Genomic DNA, 17,902 nt, shown 5'->3' on the forward strand with positions numbered 1-17,902 from the left:
CGCACTAGGGGACCCGCTTTCGGGACTACTGAGCGGCTCCGGGTCGTTGGGGGGGTGGGGGGTGGGAAATCCCGGCCATCTAGCAATAGAAATAAAACCTTGAAACGTCAGTTCTTTGCATCGCTGGACCAAGACGTTCCTTGAGTGGGATTCTGTGCACACTGGTAGTTACGGGAAGACGCAAAAATCTTCAGAGCATTTGAGGAGGGACGTTGCAAATGCCGGCTTCCACGAGCAGCTCAGTCCGAGATTCCCTAACGGAGCGGATGCTCCCTTGGAACGGTTACCAAGCTGTTTCACTGGATGAGTGCTGGGTAAAGGCTTGTTGAAAAAATTAAAAATAAATTAGCGTGTTCGGCCCCGCCGCCGCAAGAATAAACAGTGATTTATTTGGAAAATGTGTCGGTGTGGCCACAACCGTCCCCCGGAGGTAACAGCCGAAGAAGGGGCTCAAGGAGCATCCCGCGGATGCCAGACCAGGCTCATGTCGCGCCTGCAGGGCGGCTGGTGCGGGGCCGGGCCGGAGGTCGTCTCCGCCGCTCGCTCCTCACGGTAGCGCACAGGCCGCCGCTCCCGGCCGGGGCAGCCCGCCCAGCTGTCGCCGAGGGCGCCGCAGTCCGGAGCTTTATTCGTTGTCACAAGCCGTGGTAGCTACCTCACGGGCGGCCGCCCCGCGCGGTGACTGCGCCGGCGAAGGGGGCGAGCGCGCAAACCGGGGCCGGGTCACGCGGACTGCGACCCAGGGAGACTGCGGCCGCGGGGACCACCGTGTCGCGGACCGTTGGTGGGAGAGAACCGCTAACGGCCGCGCGCTAACAGCCGCGCGCCCGCCCCACCCCGCCCCTTCCTCTCTCACAGCCGAGCCGGTCCCCGCCCCCGTCCCGCCCCCTTACCTCTTCCCGCCCCCGCCCCGCCCTGCCTTTTCCTCTCGGGCGGCCGGCGGCCCTCGCCCCGCCCCTTCCCCTCGCCCCGCCCCCTCGCGCGAGCGCCCGGGCCTCGAGAATCGATCCCGCGGAAGACAAGCCCAGAGGCGGGGCGGAGAACGTCGCGCTGTGGTGACGTAGTGTCGCGGGCGCGGGAGGGTGACGTCAACTGTGCCCGTTGTCTGTGTGTGGGGCTAGGGGCCCCGGGGCGGCGGGGGCTCCCGGCGCGGGCGGCGGTGGGTCGGGAGGGCCTGGACATGGCGCTGAGGGGCCGCCCCGCGGGAAGATGAATAAGGGCTGGCTGGAGCTGGAGAGCGACCCTGGTGAGGAGGGTGCTGGGCGGGCCGGGGGCTGGGGAGGCCGGTTGGGCCCGAAACGCGTCCGTCTGACCACTACCTGCTCCTCTTGTCGCCCGACCCAGGCCTCTTCACCCTCCTGGTGGAAGACTTCGGTAAGAGCCTCTCCTACCCGCTGGACCCGGGCTGTGGGGTTCCACTCCTGTGCCCTCGCTGCACAGCCTGGGGCTGCCTTTTCCGACTTATTTATTTCCCTGATTGCAGGTGTCAAAGGGGTGCAGGTGGAGGAGATCTATGACCTTCAGAGCAAATGTCAGGGGTGAGTGGCTTATTGCCAGGGCCTTCCCTTACACCCCGAGGGGAAGAGAAGGGCCAGGGGAGGAGTGCCCCTCAAGGGAGGTAGTGTAAGAATCCCAAGTTATAAAATCTCCTACATGGAAGCACCCCTCATCTTTGGGTGCCCTCCTGATCAAGCTGATATTTTTTCTCGCCGTCTTCCTTCACATTTCCCTTTATGTAGTAGTCTCCTTCCCCCTCTACAAATCTAACTATCCTTTGGAGTACAGTTCAGCGGCTTTTTCTGGTCTTGTTGCAGAAAAGCAGCCCCTTCTCTTGACCCAGGTCACACAGTGCCTGCAGTAATTTATTAATTACTGCTTTCATGTACCCGTGTGCTGGTGGCTTTAATCCCTTCACAAAGATCTTGTATTGATTGGTTGGTGTGTGGCATCTGACAAGGCCCCTTTAGGGTGACCAACCTCAGAGCCTTGTCTTGGTCGTCCTGCAGACTAGAGTTGTGGAGTGCCCCTCTACAGAGACTACAGTGCATGAACCAAGAGATCTGTTTTTATCTTTCAGGAAAGCGCGGACTGTTAAAGTGTTCATTTGCTTTTTTCACTGCACTGGGGCCCAAGCCTTGGGGTTCACAGTGAGAATTAGTGTTTAAATTCCTTGATCAGAGTTTTTTTTCTTGCCTTACTTTCTATTCCTACCTTGTCCTGGGCCATGGGTTCCAACTTTTCATTTCTTATCCCAGAAGCTGATGCTTGACTGTGCCTGCAGCAGGCTCCAAACCAGTTTAGGCATTGTTGGAAAGAAGCCAGGGTAGAGGTGGGATCACGGGGAGGGCACCTGAGTGATAACACAGTGCATGGGAATAGGCAGGAAAAGAAAAGGGATGCTGATTGCCTTTCCCCACTTGGCTGGTCTAGCTTTGCCCCTTACTTTCCCCAGCCCAGTGTATGGATTCATCTTCCTGTTCAAATGGATCGAAGAACGCCGATCCCGTCGCAAGGTGTCTACCTTGGTGGATGATACGTCTGTGATTGATGATGATATTGTGAACAACATGTTCTTTGCCCATCAGGTCTGCTGGGCTCTGTGTTCCATCTGGAGGGTGGGATGCTGCCATTGTCTTTCCTGGGAAGCGGAAGTGGGGGAAGTGAAGGGGAAGAGATAGGCAGATACTATGAGTAGTGGTTAGAGAAGTCCCCTGGCAGAAGGAACTGAGCTCTGAGTTCATTACAAAAGGGAGTATCTTTAGAGCAGGCTGGTGGTGAGTCTACTCTGCATGTCCCCAGACATTTGGGGGGCATTTAGTTGAATGAACAAATAAATATTGGGTGGAAAGGAGGGAAGCTGATGAGTTTTCTTGTGCAGATAGGAGTGTCCCTGTCTGGGTCCTCATTCTAAAGGAATTTGGCTTAGGTGAGGCATGCTGTGTATGAGTGACTGTTCTTGGGTTTCACAGTTGATCCCCAACTCTTGTGCCACTCATGCCCTGTTGAGCGTGCTCCTGAACTGCAGCAACGTGGACCTGGGGCCCACCCTGAGTCGCATGAAGGACTTCACCAAAGGCTTCAGCCCTGAGGTAGGCCGCAGCAGCACCTCAATCCTGGCTCACAGCTTGCTGCTCAGATCTGACTCCCAGGCCCACATACCATATGCCATTTGATATTGTGAGGCCATTTTCTTTCAAATGATTTACCTTATGTTTGACCCTCAGATTTTAGGTTCAGTTGTCAGGAAAGACCTAAGGAGGAAAGGAACATTCCTTTAGTGACACTATGTTACGAATTTCTTTGTCAGTCTGTACCAGGACACATTGTTTTCCAGTGTCCACTCATTACCGTGCAAGATGAACCCCATCCTTCTGGGGCTCTGGAGTTCTTTTCTGTCCCCACTAACCTTTCAGCAAAATCAATGTATGCTGCTACAGGTTTCTGGAATGACTCCAGGTCTGTTGTCCAGAGTTTTGCTTCCCACCCAGAGGCCCACCTGAGAAGTTGTTTTGATGTGTTATTTCCTTCTCTCTAGAGCAAAGGATATGCAATTGGCAATGCCCCAGAGTTGGCCAAGGCACATAATAGCCATGCCAGGTGTGTGGGAGCTGTGGGAGCTGGTGGGAGTGGCAGGGGGAGGAAGGGTTGTCCCATTCTGGGCCCTGAGCATGTCCTTCCCTAGGCCTGAGCCACGCCACCTCCCCGAGAAGCAAAATGGCCTTAGTGCTGTGCGGACGATGGAGGCGTTCCACTTTGTCAGCTATGTGCCTATCACAGGCCGGCTTTTCGAGCTGGATGGGCTGAAGGTCTACCCCATTGATCATGGTAGGGATCCACTGGATTTTGCTGCTTGCTTTCTAGGGAGCTGGGGTTCAGGGTCCCCAGGTGCTTGGGACCCACTGGCAGGGGGATGGTGTTGAGGGCATCCGTCTCTGGCTGGATGGCACCCTGCACTGCACTACCTGACCACCGCAGACTCCCTGACTCAACTGCTCTCCATCTTCCTTTCCATTTCTGGCCTGTCCAAACTCAGGGCTTCCCCCCTGCTGACTCCTCATGTTGGTCTTCCCTAGGGCCCTGGGGGGAGGATGAGGAGTGGACCGACAAGGCCCGACGGGTCATCATGGAGCGAATCGGCCTCGCCACTGCAGGGTAAGGGCTCTGTGCTTGCCCTTCCCTCTGGAGCTGTGCCTCCATTGGGAGAGACACAGAAAAGGGAAAGCAGTGAGGTCAGATGACTCATGCAAGGCCACATGAGGAATCTGGCCAGGTCCAGTTTAGATCTTGGGCTTCTAACTCCTTGCCATGTTTCTCACCCAGGCTGCTTATGGCCTGCTTTGGGACAGACTGGGGAGGAGCACACGTTGGTGGAGCCCTAGATGGCCCAGACATGCTGGCTCACTTGCTGATAGGCCCTCATGCTGGTCATGGGCAGTCCCTAGCTCAGCTCCTGCCCAGCTAGCTCATAGCTAGCTGCTGCCCGCCTGCTGGCGTGGGGCCTGCACCTATGGCTATAGCTGTGACTTCAGGGAGCCCTGCCACATTGTTTATCTCAACTCTGGGGTGAGAGCTGTTCTCACGGCTGTGGCTGTGACTGCAGGGAACCCTACCATGACATCCGCTTCAACCTGATGGCGGTGGTGCCCGACCGCAGGATCAAGTATGAGGCCAGGCTGCATGTGCTGAAGGTGAACCGTCAGACAGTACTGGAGGCCCTGCAGCAGGTAGGGACCCTTCCTGCCATCCCTCTTCCCCTCACTGGGGTGTGGTGTCTGATTCCCAGATCACTCTTTATTACGGATCTGTTGAGCTTCACCTGACCATTCCTTTCCTTTGCTTTCCTTGTGGGAAAGCTGGGACGTGGGGTGGGGAGGGGGAATAGCTTCTAGGAGGAGGTTTGGGTTCAGCTGTTGTATTTCCTTGTGAACGAGTGGGTAGAACCAAGGATGTTTGCTGTCCAAGCGAGTGGCTGGGGTCTGCTTTCACTCCTCTGAGCCTTGCATTCTGTTTTTAGCTGATTAGGGTAACACAGCCAGAGCTGATTCAGACCCACAAGTCTCAAGAGCCACAACTTCCTGAGGAGTCCAAACCAGCCAGCAGCAAGTCCCCCCTGGCGCTGGAGGCAGGCAGGGCCGCAGCAGCCTCCGAGGGCACTCACACAGGTACCCTTGGCCTCAGAGCCACCCCATCATAGCTTGAGCTGAGAGGCCCAAGCAGAGCAAGTCTTTTTGTCGGATGCACTTGGGCAGAGGTTCAAAGGCTCCTATGGGATGCCTAAGGCCAAGTGTCTGCAGCCCTTTATTCTTGGAACGTGGAGAGCAGTCATCACCTAAAGAAAGGTACCCGTGAAGGGCTGACGTTACCACAGTTCCTGAACCTTCTTTATAATAAATATTTCCTTTCTGGTTTTCTTAAGAGGCTTTTTTTTTTTTTTTTTTTTTTTGGTCTCCCTCCCTTCTTTTTCCATCTCATCCTTCATCTTGCTGTGGGCCCTTGACCTAGAGCTTGTGGCCTCTCATCCTGTTAGCTAGCATACCTTTTCTTCTCTGGCAAGAGAGGAGGGAGCAGCGCTGTATCTGGGGAGTTGGTGGGCAGGGAACTTGTTTACTTGAGGATCTGCCTGAAGGTCCTGCCTGTGCTCCTTGTCCTCTCAGATGGTGTGGAGGAGGTGGCTGGTTCGTGCCCCCAAGCCCCAACCCACAGCCCTCCCAGCAAACCCAAGCTAGTGGTGAAGCCTCCCGGGAGCACCCTCAACGGGGTTCCTCCCAACCCCACTCCCATTGTTCAGCGGCTGCCAGCCTTTCTGGACAATCACAACTATGCCAAGTCCCCCATGCAGGTAAGCTGGGATTACCCTTGGCCGAGCCCCTCCAGTGTTCTTGAGAGGCTGCAACAAGCAGTTTCCTTAGGTGGTTCCTTGGTGTTCACCCCATACCTAGGCCTCGATATCCAAGTCTCTGCTACCTAGAAGCCCCCCCGCCTCGCCAGGGGCTTAGAGAGGGAGAGAACTCTGACTTTCAGTCCACTCACACAGCAGTGGGGCAGGATGTTTAGGGCATGTGCCTGGTACCACTTGAGGAGTTAGGTCTTGCTGGCAAAAGAGAGGCACGTGCTTCAGGGTGCTCTGTTTGTCTTAGATGTCTCGCGTAGGCAGGTCATGTGGGTGGGCAGCAGCCTCCCCGGGAATCAAGGATGGGCTCAGAACACCTAGGGCTGGGTGGACTCTGACCTGGAGAACTGTGTTGGCTTTCGGCTGTGACTGCTGTGTCCAGCCCGGGCTGACTGGTTGCTGCTTATGGCCGCCCCTGGTCTCTGCCCCAGGAGGAGGAAGACCTGGCAGCAGGCGTGGGCCGCAGCCGAGTTCCAGTCCGCCCCCCACAGCAGTACTCAGATGATGAGGACGACTATGAGGATGATGAGGACGATGACGTGCAGAACGCCAGCCCTGCCATCAGGTCAGCCTCAGCTCTGGAAGGCTAGAGGCTCGAGTGCTGCCGGTCCTACCTGGACTCTTCCAGTCCATGTCTGAGGTTACCCTTTAGCATATACTGTGGGGTGCCTGCCGAGCTCAGGGTCCGTGGGAGGCTGGCATGCAGGGCTGACTCCAGGCCCTGGGTCCCCAAGGCTTCAGAGGGCTTGAGGGAGTGTTGACATTTAACCAGATAACAAGGCCCGTCCTGTTGGAAGGCCTTTCAGCTAGACCTCGAAGGATTGGATGAAGCAGGGATGGAGGAGATGGGGCGGGGCGCGGCTCTGTCAGAAGACCTGGCATTGGCAGAAGGCCAGAGTGAGGCAGCTGGAATAGAGGTGTCCTTTGAGAACACATGGCTGTGGCTTTTGGAGCTTAGGGTGCCAGGCTCAGCATGGCCAAGTCAGGCTCTGGACCCAGTGTGAGGAGTTGCAGTGTCCGTCCCTGGAGGCCGGGACGTGTCCAGGGCTATTCTGGGCACTGCTGGGCAGGGTCACCCGGCCCCTTCCCATGGCTCACCTTTCCTTGGGCCTCCCCAGGTATAAGCGAAAGGGGCCAGGCAAGCCAGGGCCACTGAGTGGCTCTGGGGACGGGCAGCTGTCGGTGTTGCAGCCCAATACCATCAACGTCTTGGCCGAGAAGCTCAAAGAGTCCCAGAAAGACCTCTCGATTCCTCTGTCCATCAAGACAAACAGTGGGGCGGCCAGCCCGGCCGTGGCGGTCCCCACGCACTCGCAGCCCTCACCCACCCCCAGCAATGAGAGCACGGACACAGCCTCTGAGATCGGCAGTGCTTTCAACTCGCCGCTGCGGTCGCCCATTCGCTCAGCCAACCCAACGCGGCCCTCCAGCCCTGTCACCTCCCACATCTCCAAGGTGCTTTTCGGAGAGGACGACAGTCTGCTGCGTGTTGACTGTATCCGCTACAATCGTGCTGTACGTGACCTGGGTCCTGTCATCAGCACCGGCCTGCTGCACCTCGCCGAGGACGGGGTGCTGAGTCCCCTGGCACTGACAGGTGCGCCTGCGACTGGCTCACTGGCCTCTTGGTGTACCGAGGAGGGGGGTGGCCAAGTAACCACCAGGTGTCCTGCTCTCTGAGGGGTCCTCTTGTGCCTTCTCTTCCCAGAGGGTGGGAAGGGTTCCTCGCCCGGCAGCAGGCCGAGCCCAGGCAGCCAGGGCTCCAGCAGCCCCGAAGAGAAGGAGGTCGCGGAAGCTGCAGACAGCAGAGAGAAGCCTGGGTTGGCCAGGCCTGGCGAGCCCTTGAGTGGGGAGAAGTACTCACCCAAGGTGAGTCTCTTTGCAGCTTTCTCTCCTAATCTTGCCAGAGGGAAGGTCTTGAGGCACTGCTGCCCAGGTGCTGGGGCCTCAGGAGTGCTGGTGTAAAGGCTGGTGGCAGAAGCCGGGCTCCAGGAAGCCTGTTTGGGTTGGGTTCAGGAAGCCGTTGGGGCCTTGGTAGGTTTGGACTCTGGCTGCTCCTCCTTGTCTCCAGCTGCCTCCTGGTGGGTGGGCGGGGGGTACTTGGATGCTGGCCAGCCCCCCTCAGGGGTACGTTGCGGGATTTTGGCAGGAGCTGCTGGCACTGCTGAAGTGTGTGGAGGCAGAGATTGCAAACTATGAAGCCTGCCTCAAGGAAGAGGTGGAGAAGAGGAAGAAGTTCAAGGTGGGTCATCTCCAGCAGCTGGTCCTCTGCCCATCTTCCCAGACGTGTGACCTCCCGAGGTCAGCTGGTGACTGCTCCGGGGAGATGGGCTGCAGTGCTCTCATCCTTCTCTCCCACAGATTGACGACCAGAGAAGGACCCACAACTATGATGAGTTCATCTGTACCTTCATCTCCATGCTGGCCCAGGAAGGTGAGGGGACTTACTGCCGCAGCTGACCTGGCATGCCCTGCTGGGGGCCATGTCCCTCAGGCCTCTTTTGGGGCTTGAGCAGACCTACATGGGGTGGCAGGGGTGCAGGGAGGGCCGGGAGAGCCTCAGCTCCTGGCCTGGGCGCATGGAGTGGGTGACTGCCGTGCATCCGGCCACCTGTTCAAGCACCTTTGCCTTTGTAGGCATGCTGGCCAACCTGGTGGAGCAGAACATCTCGGTGCGGCGACGCCAAGGGGTCAGCATCGGCCGACTCCACAAGCAGCGGAAGCCGGACCGGCGGAAACGCTCGCGCCCTTACAAGGCCAAGCGCCAGTGAGGACTGCCAGCCGCACCCTGCAGCCGCTCTTGCCGCGTGGCCCTCCCAGGGGCCCCTTCCCTGCCCCACTCCCCATCTTCCCAGTATTACTGAATAGTTCCAGCTGGAGAGCCTGGCCCCTGGGCATGAGTGCCAGGCTGGACTTCCTGCGTTATGCCCCCGGGCCTGTCGGGGCAGGGCCGCCCCGTGGTGCTCTGGAAACAGCAGCTGGAGCTGGAGCTGGAGCTGGGGCACAGGGAGGTGCTGCAGCTTCCTCCACAGCCGGCTGTGGAGTGGCAGGACCTGGCCTTCCTGCCTCGGCAGCAGAGTATATATTTTACCTACAGAGACGTCTATTTTTCTGGGCTCTAACCCATCTTGCCACCACTGTGTTGACATAGCCAGCTTCCTGACTGCGTTCTTTCCAGCAGTTGTCATCCTGGTGGACCCAGGTCCCCGCATCATGCTGGAGTCATGACTGCAGGGTCCCAGCTGGGGGCCTAGGTGGGCATTGGGCCCTGCAGCTCCAGCCCCAGCCACCAGTCGTCCCTGTTGTGAGGAAGCCAGGTCTGTTCTTCCTCCCGGGAGAGCTCCAAACTCAGGGACCCGACTTCTGGGCTGGTTTGGGAGTGGGGTGTCCTCGTAGGGGGGAAATGAGCAGCCCGCTAGGGTCCCGTGGCCTGAGTAGAGAGAAGTGTTCAAGCTGTTTACTGGCCTGTAAACTCCCTTCCTGGCTTTGCTTGTCAAGACTGTTCTCTGCAGCAAGGCTCTGGGGCTCTTTGCCTTCAGTGTTGTAGCCCTGGCAATGGGCCGGCCTTGGGCTCCTGGGCTCTGTCCCTGGAGCCTGGGGTTCAGAGGAGCCCCTGCCTAGCTCCTCAGTATTACCACGTCTCCCTCCTCTTAGGGATAGCAGAGACAGGGCTGCTCACAGGAAGCTGACACCCCTTGGCTCTCTGTGCCACGTCAGCTTCTTCAGCCTCTACAAGGCATTCAGTGGGGGACAGCAGGACTAAGGCACCCAGTTGGGGCCCTGGTGTTCCCAGAGGGCCTAATGCCAAGGGGCAATGGGCCCAGCATTGTCTCTGGAGCTCAGGCCCCAAAGAGAGCCCCATGGCTGCTGCCAGATGGCTTGGAAGGTGATCGAAGCAGGCCCCTTATCTGTACATAGTGACTGGGGCAGGGGATGGCTGGCCAGTGTCGCAGCCACCTCTCTGTGCTGAGCACAGCCTGACGTCTCCGGTCCCTGTAAATATTGGATCAATGAATAAAACTCTCCTAAGAAATGAACTCTCCTGTGGTTGCTGGCCTAAGATTTACAGGTTAGGTTGTGGTGAGAGGGAGGACCTAACCAAACCTGGGCTGAAGGGCCCGTGACCAGAGGGGTGAGAGGTATACATTCTCAGGCATCCATCCTTCTGGGGCAGATATTCTTAGGACCGTAGACCCAGGATTTAGAACCTGAGCCGAGACAGGGCTTTGGGTGGGCTGTAGAATCTGAAGAGGACACTTTGGGAGGACAGAGCCGTGGCTTTCATCCAGTTCTGATGGCCATGCTACCTGAGCAGAGGTGGGGGCTCTGGGCTGAGGAGGCAAGGTGACCTCTGGTCTCACCCGGCATGCTGTCCCCAGAGAGGCCTCGGAGAGCTCTACCCTTGTTCCGTTTGGACTGGTCCAGCAGGCCAAAGCTGTCCCTCTGCCCCGTCCCCACTGCTAAGCACATTCACTCCTGAGGCTGCCACACCACTGCCCTGGCAGTGAACCCTGTGGACAGGCACTGATACAAGCAGCAGAAGCCCCACTGGACTGCTTAGAAAACGTATTTAATGGCCCCAACTCTTCTGAGTCTAGTAGTCCAGGGCACAGATGAGCGCCACACCACGCTTTATCCAGTGTCGCTGGGGCTGATGGGAGGGGAGCTCCACAGCAATGATGTAGTTGGTGGAGTGGCCTGTGGTCGATAGTGTTCCTGGAGCAGTCAAGAAGGGAGGGTTAAGTTGTCTTCACAAAAGCAGGGACAGGGTAGGGACAGGATAAAGGCAATGGACTCAGCGGACTGAGCTGGGGGCAAGCAGGGGCCCTGAGCCGAGAGGAAACCTGCCTGGTGAATGGGTCTGGCCAAGGCTCAGGCCTGCCCAGGGTTATTACACTGACGACTGAGGACAGGAATGGGAGAGTTGGGGGCCACTGCTCACTCCCTGTTGGACCCAGCCCAGGCCCACCTCCCATCTAAGTCTGTTACCCCCCTGAACCTTCATGAGCAGACGGGGGCTCCCAAGGCCCAGGTGGGTCTGCTGAGGTAAGCAAGAGGATGGGGAGCTCAGGGGCCACTTCGCAAAGACTGAGCCCAAGCTCTGGGCATTCCCCTCCCTGCCTGCTGGTGGTCTAGCTCTGTCCTGGCCCGGTCACTCTCAGGAGGGCTGACTGGCCTCTGTCAGCCATCCTGTTCAGCTAACCTGGGCCCCCACCTGTGGTACAGGTTCCCCACCCTGGGCCCGTACCTGCTCGGGTCAGTGTCTTGTAGATGGGGCACAGGTAGAAGTCCTGGTTCTGGATCTTGCGGTTGTGCGTTGGCAGAAGCCAGATAACAGCCATCTCTGTGTATAGCTCCTTGGGTCGAGACTCAGCCAGCTGGAAGGCCACAGGGTCCCAGCGAGCACCTTCCAGGAACAGTCCATGGATGTAGCACCCCTCACTGGGTCTTTTCTTGAGCTCGGACACGGACTGCTGCAGTACCTGTGGTGGGCACACAGACATGCCCCTGCACATGTAAACACCTGGGATCTGGGTTAGGATTTGGGTCAGGAGGCACAAACTCCCTCCTGAATTCTGCCCACCCACCCATTACTTATCCACCATTTTATTTTATTTTGTTTTATTTGTTTCTTTTTAAGATTTTTATTTATTTGAGAAAGAGCAATAGAGAGAGCGCAAACAGGGTGAAGGGCAGAGGGAGAGGAGAAGCAGACTCTCTGCTAAGCAGGGAGTCCAACACAGGGCTTGATCCCAGGATCTTGGGACCGTAACCTGAGCCAAAGGCAGATGTTTCACTGACTGAGCCACCCAGATGCCCCACTCACCCACCATTTTAATTGGCCACCTGCAGTCTGTGTCCTGCCCTTAGGGATTTCCTGGGAGCTCATAGCCTCCTCTGGTTTGGCTTTCCCTGCCCCCCAAACCCCACTCAGGACCCCCATCTGGCATCCAGCTGTGGCCTCAGCGCCCCTCCTGTAAATACTGGACCTGTAAATACTGGGGTCCTGACCCAGGCCATACCCCAGCCTGACCCTAGCCTGACCTTGGCTGTGTGCAAACCTGGAAATCAAACGAGATGGTGTCAATGGAGATGACAGACTTGCGAGCAAAGTTCTGCAGCGTGCCCGTCAGGAAGGCCTGAGGGAAGAAGAAGCCACTGATCCAGAAGACAGCTGGGATGCCGCCTTGGATCCAGGCCTGCAGGAAGTCCAGGCGCTGCATCAGGTCCATGACCCATGAGGACAGTGGCTTGAGCGATGGGTAGGCCTTAGCCTTCCAGAGCTCGGGCACAGCATTGTTGTACAGGCTGGTAGCCATCAGCTCCAGCTGTGAGGACATCACTACCAGCCCCTTGAGTGCCTTGAGCAGGTCTCGAAGCGTCTCTGTGATCACCTGCAGTAGCCGGTTGTACCTGTGGGGCCAGCGGCAAGGAAGAAGGCAGCAGTCCGGGGGTGAGGGGAGTAGCACCCGTACTCCCCAGTTGTAGACCACAGACAGACAGAAAAACAATGGCACTATGTGGGGCTAGGAGCACAGAGCTGAGTCAGGCAGCCTGAGTACTGATCTCGGCTCTGCTCCTTAGCACACGTGTAACCTCAGGTCACTTGACCATTTGAGCCTTGGCTTCCTGTCTGATGGGAGTGGGACAATAAATATGGCTGTGCCCGAGCACAGACTTGATGTTGCACCTGGCCTGGAGGAGCCACTGCTGCCATTTCTCTATGATAATGACTCTCCGCACTAACTCAGGGCTGGGGGTGGATGGCAGGGGGATTACCGAATGACCTCCTGGACTAGCACCGTGTTCATTGACTCCTCATACAGCACGGGGTACTTGGCCATTACCAGCTGCAAGCTGATGGGCTCAGGAGTCTGGAGCAGAATACTGCGGGCCATATCCTCCACTATCTGTGAGGGCAAAGGAACACACACAGGGGGTCAGGGCCAGCACCCCTTACTTAATTCTTGCCGGATTCCATAGGCACTGGGTTCCTTCCCACAGAGAAGCAGGCAGGATAGTGGGTGGGAGACCGACCCTGCCCAACCCATGGCTCTCTGTCCCCTGCTGCCACCTACCTCCTCCCGGCCCTGGCCTCCCATGGAGGATGATCTGGGTTGCAGCCGGATGATGGCACCAAGCAGGGCATAAGTCTCATTCTGGGCGAAGGTGATGTTGGCATTGTCGTGCAGGCCAAAGATCTCAGGCATGTCATTGAGAGGGAGGCCTTTGATGTAGGAGAGGTAGCCCTGGAGGGTTGGAGGGCCACATCTGAAACCTTGCTCTACCCCCAGCCTGTGGTTGGTGGGGGGGGTCCCTCCAACAGAGCACAACTCCCGCTTGCCTCCAACTCTGGACACCCTCGTGCATCTCCCTCTTCTTAGGGCTGCATGGCTTCTGAGGGGCTGTGTGGGTAGCCTTCGCCTCCCTCCCAGCCCTCTTCCTGCTGTCATCCTGCTCCCTCATTCAACTGTTCCAGTCACAGGGGCTTCTCTCCTTCCAGTGAGGACCCACACTCCGACACACACCCTAGCCCTGCAGGCCCCGCACGCATCTTAGCTGAAGCACCATGTCCTCTGGGACCCTTGGAAGGGCTGCCCTGCCTCAACTGGATAATTACACTTAGCTCCCTCTGGCCTTACCCCACAGAGCCCCAGCTCCTGGAGGCAGGGCCTGGGTCTGCCTCCCTCACTGTGGCTATGTTTGTGGGATGGAGTAATCCATGAAAAAGAGCCACTGAGGGGTCAGGACCATGCCTCCCCTCACCCAGCTCCTGGGTGCTCGCAGCACGCCTGCAGCCCGGCCTGGTAGGCTGCCTGGGCCATCGGGGACGTGCTCACATTGAGGTCGTAGGTGGGCTGGATCTGGTGGTAGATGCCCGAGGCACTGTAGCTGTGATCGTGGAAGAGCACGGAGGGGCTGTAATAGTCTTCCAGGATGTTCATGACACAGCGACGGTCCCAGTCATCAGTGACGCGGCCCCCGTAGTTGATCTCCCCAGCCGTGTACTTCAGGACCTATGGGGTGGGTGGGTGAGGGCCCCCCGCACGTGCCCACCAGCCCGCCCCAGCCTGTCCCCAGCCCACCTTGTAGGGGATGTCGTCGTACTCGTCCAGGAACATCTTGAGCTGGCTGATACAGATGCGCAGGTCCCCGTCCGTGAACTCGTAGGGGATGTTGAAGCCCAGGGGCCCAAACTTGCGGCGCTCCAGCGCGTTCCCGTGGAACAGGCACAGAGACAGCAGCAGGGACTTGAACTCCATCACCTGTGAGAGGCAGGATGGCAGGGGAGTGAGGGGTGGGGCCAGGCCGAGGTAGTGGCGGCGGGGTGAGCGTGCACCCCTGCGCTTCACCTTGTGGCAGGAGTTGAGGAAGTCGTCGCTCAGGCTGCTATAAGACTTGAGCAGGTTGGCCTTGACGCCTCTGGGCGGCTCAATGGTCATCTTGGAGCCATTCTGCAGGATGGACACTGGAAACTTGTTGCTGGGCAAGCTGGTGAGCCACAGGCGGAAGTCCCGGTGCACCTGGCGGCCACAGAACCCGTGAGCGTGGGGACCCTCGCCCAGTGGCAGCCCTACACCAGGTTCCCTCCCACCAGGAGCCCTGGGCCACCTGCAGCTTGACCCTCCCCTGGGTGGGCTGGGCCAGGCCAGGCTAGCAGACCACTGATTGAGAATATCGGTTTTATCAGGTCATGATCTCAGGGTCGTGAGACCGAGCCCTGCATTGGCTCTGTGCTGGGCCTGGAGCCGGCTTGGGATTCTCTCTCCCTCTGCACCCTGCCTCCCCACCCAAGGGAAAAGAGAGAAGAATATGGGCTTTGGCATGTCCCAGCATCACCAGTCTGTGCTGGGTGGACGTGGGCAAGTCACGTCACCACTGGTAACAGTAATGCAAGGGTAGAATGCACTGAGAAGGCGTGCTTCGTATACCCCTTCCTGAGTGCGGTGTGCCCAGGCTGGGCTGAGCATTCTGGGGGACAATCTCATTCAGCCTCATCAGCCCTGTCGAGGGACTGAGGGACTGTTGGCAGTCCCCTCAGTGAGGGAGGCCATCAGGTCTGTGGCAGCCGGGGCAGTGCACCTTATCAGGGTTGATGTGCTCGATGAGGCGCTCCAGGGCTGGCATCCAGCTTGGTGCCAGGTGGCAGTTCTGGAAGAAGACCCACTTGCCCCTCTCTATGGAACTGCGCATCATGGCTTCTGCCCGAGGGCCCTGGGGGCAGAGGGAAGGGGCGGAAAGGCCGAGCGGTGAGCGGCCATCCGGCCCAGCCTCCAGACCTCCATCACTGCCTGCTGGTCCTTACCTGGCCCTGGCCCAGGGAGATGGCAGAGAGCTTCTTGGAGAACTTCATCTCTTCGGCAAACTTGTAGAGATCAGCAGCGGGATCGGTGCCAGGCGACAGCACGAAGATGAGGGGTGTGGTGGAGCTGGAGTCTTTGAACACCACTGACAGGTTGGCTGTCTGCAGGTCAGGGAGAGATGCTGGGTCGCCTGGGGCTGAGCAGGCACCAGGGCAAGGCTGGGGGTCCTGGGGCTTCCAGAGAGCTCTCAGAGAGGTTTCCGGGGGTTGGGGGGTGCTGGAATGGAACCTCCCTGAGCTTTCAGAAGGTGCGGCTAGAAGTCCCAGCCCAACCAATGCTGCAAAATGGTCTATCCAGGTGCAGCCAGGCCCCCGGGACCCAGAGGTGGGGGACTCGTCCAGGGCACTGGCTGATGGCACTTGCCTGGGGCTCAATGAAGCGTGGCTCCAGGTTGGTAGCCACGAAATCCTGCATGGCGTTGGTGACCTTGTCCCCACGCAAGCAGCGGAGAACCAGCAGCTTCTGGAACTGGTCCAGGTACTCATTCCAGATGCCAGGCAAGGGTTCCCTGTGACAGTGTCCATGTCCCCCTAAGAGCTGACCTGTGGGAGGGCCCTGGCCCCAGGGACTCTGCCGGCTAGGTGGCCGGGAGAGTGCGGTCCCTGGAGGGTGCATGGCTGGGGCATGGATGGGATGTAGCCACAGCTGCAGGGCACCCCCAGGTGGCTTCTCAGAGAAACCTTCTGGACAGGCCTGTCCCTGGGATCTCTCCCCTCCATGTGCCCACCCTGCTTGGCCCTGGGGTGCAGCTCACCTGTGGGGCTCAAGGCTGTCAAAAATGGATTGGAACTCTGAGAGGTGCTTTGGGAAGTCATCAGCAAAAGAGGAGAAGGCTGGCAGATTAGAGAGTGCCAGGATATCTCGCCAGGCCCGGTCTGACAGCCAGTCAGGTGCCGGGTTCTCAGTCATGACCTGGATGGAGCCTCCAGACAGGAGGTAGCGCCACTCAGCCTGGCAGGGGACAGGGGGAGGCTAGTGCACAGGCCCCGTGACCTGCCTCTGGGACCCCACCCAGCAGTGCCTCCCCTTGCCCTCTCAGCCGGAGAAATGGAGTCCTCCCTGCGGCTGGCAGTCAGACAGGTTGGGTTAGGGTCCCCGCTCCATGTCTTCCTGGCTGTGTGACCTCTCTGAGCCTCAGCCTCCTCAGTTGGGAAAGTTCTGCCCACAGTGGGGCTTGAGCTGCAGTAGCGGTGGCACTGTGACACGCACTCCCTCGGCAGGGACTCCCAACACACGGCCAATACCTGGGGCTCCTGAGAGCACGCGCTGGGAGGCTCGGGACGGTACCAGCTCTGAACAGACTGTGCTCACAGGACATCACGGGCCATAAGGAACCCAGGGTCTCCTGGCTGTCGTAAGCAAGGAACTGTTTCCTGAGCCCTTTGCTTTCGCTGGACCCTCATGCCTGGCCCTCTCTTTCCTTTCACCCTGTTCTCCCAGCCCGGCCACAGAGCACCTCCTTGGGTCATCTGTCCTGGGTCAGCGGCCCAGCCAGATGCTCATGTACCTGGTCGATCTTGCCCTCATTCATCATGATGCGGACACACAGCAGGAAGGCAAACATCAGCTTGTGCTTCTCAAAGAGGCTGCGGCAGACATTGCTGTACAGGTTATAGGTCAGGTGGCGGTTGATGTTGGCAATACGTTTTTTCAGGTTGTCTGCAGGGCAGGGAGGGGACGGCAGTGCGTGGGGAGGGGTGAGGGGTGCGAGATCCCCAGGCTTGGGCCCAGCCCAGTCTGCCCCGCAGCCATGGGGGCCATCTGGGCCTCCCCTTGAGGCCTATGAAGTTGTCAGTAAAGGGACCCTGAGGAGGGTGGGGGCAGGGGTGTGTTGTTATGGCTGATCTGAGAGAATGTGCAAGTGACCATGGGCAGGAGTTTACATGCGCCCCGTGGAGACGTGTCCCCGTGTCATGTCTGTGCCGGGGTGGGAGCCCAGCACCTGGGACTACCTGCTCTCTCCGAGTTGGCGATGCCAGAGAGGAAGATGTTGAGAAACCACTCCAGGGAGTACTGGTACATGGGGTCCACGTTGGCCAGGTCAGATACACAAAAGAAAAGGATCTGGGTGCGGACAGCCACGGGGATGTACTCCATGCGTGTGAGGTCAATGTCCTTCTCCGTCTGCTCCGCGATCCTGACTTTGGCCTGGAGGCACCGCAGGTGAGTGGTGGTCAGGCCCGGGTCAGCGGAGGGAGGGCGACGGGCAGATGTGGGCAGGGGCAGGGGCAGGCCTGAGGCGGTGGGGGCTGGGCAGGTGAGGCCGGAATTGCAGGTGGGGAGAGGCTGTAGCTGACCTGGATCTCAGCAGCTTTCATCTTGGAAGCTTCCAGCACCTTGATGAGCTCCATGTCGTCCACGGGGTTGCCCTCGGAGGAGCTGAGTCTGTACAGGATCTGGTCTTCAATGTCCTTCAGCTCCTGGCGCATCTTGGCGTTACTGACAATCAACTGGTTCTTAGCTTCTTCCAGGTCTGGCCGCTCCTCGGCCACCACCTGGCCCAGCAGTTGGTCCTCCAGGCCACTGCCGGGAAAGGGACACGGTGTCTGTAACACCTGGTAGGCTCCAGAGGGCCAACCTTGAGCCTGTTCACCTACAACCTGTGACCCCGGAGCCCGAGAGCCCAGCAGCCCTGCCTGAGGTGGCC

General features: G+C 58.7%; 2 protein-coding genes across 2 annotated transcripts in view; one reads left to right on the top strand and one right to left on the bottom strand.

Annotated features, from left to right (window-relative positions):
* The first annotated feature begins 1,130 nt into the window (after positions 1–1,130).
* Positions 1,131–9,927, top strand: BAP1 (BRCA1 associated protein 1). The gene is made up of 17 exons (XM_044253439.1): positions 1,131–1,246; positions 1,345–1,374; positions 1,484–1,538; positions 2,453–2,585; positions 2,970–3,089; positions 3,536–3,597; positions 3,683–3,825; positions 4,074–4,152; positions 4,601–4,724; positions 5,015–5,162; positions 5,655–5,839; positions 6,322–6,455; positions 7,009–7,487; positions 7,599–7,759; positions 8,040–8,132; positions 8,252–8,324; positions 8,528–9,927. The coding sequence occupies exons 1-17, from the start codon at positions 1,210–1,212 to the stop codon at positions 8,659–8,661; spliced, it is 2,190 nt and encodes a 729-aa protein (XP_044109374.1). The 5' UTR covers positions 1,131–1,209; the 3' UTR covers positions 8,662–9,927.
* A 557-nt stretch (positions 9,928–10,484) lies between these two features.
* The window catches only part of DNAH1 (dynein axonemal heavy chain 1), a 74,661-nt gene continuing 67,243 nt past the window's right edge, over positions 10,485–17,902 (bottom strand). The window contains exons 64-78 of the mRNA XM_044253440.1: positions 17,553–17,778; positions 17,208–17,403; positions 16,763–16,914; positions 16,010–16,206; positions 15,619–15,763; positions 15,198–15,356; positions 14,975–15,106; positions 14,245–14,415; positions 13,978–14,157; positions 13,732–13,908; positions 12,970–13,140; positions 12,671–12,801; positions 11,953–12,304; positions 11,139–11,373; positions 10,485–10,606 (exon numbers count right to left, since the gene is read on the bottom strand). Coding sequence (XP_044109375.1) covers positions 10,485–10,606; positions 11,139–11,373; positions 11,953–12,304; positions 12,671–12,801; positions 12,970–13,140; positions 13,732–13,908; positions 13,978–14,157; positions 14,245–14,415; positions 14,975–15,106; positions 15,198–15,356; positions 15,619–15,763; positions 16,010–16,206; positions 16,763–16,914; positions 17,208–17,403; positions 17,553–17,778 — 2,746 coding nt within the window. The remainder of the gene's footprint in view (positions 10,607–11,138; positions 11,374–11,952; positions 12,305–12,670; positions 12,802–12,969; positions 13,141–13,731; positions 13,909–13,977; positions 14,158–14,244; positions 14,416–14,974; positions 15,107–15,197; positions 15,357–15,618; positions 15,764–16,009; positions 16,207–16,762; positions 16,915–17,207; positions 17,404–17,552; positions 17,779–17,902) is intronic.

This window comes from Neovison vison, chromosome 6 (assembly GCF_020171115.1).
Source record: "Neovison vison isolate M4711 chromosome 6, ASM_NN_V1, whole genome shotgun sequence".
Classification (NCBI taxonomy): domain Eukaryota; kingdom Metazoa; phylum Chordata; class Mammalia; order Carnivora; family Mustelidae; genus Neogale; species Neogale vison.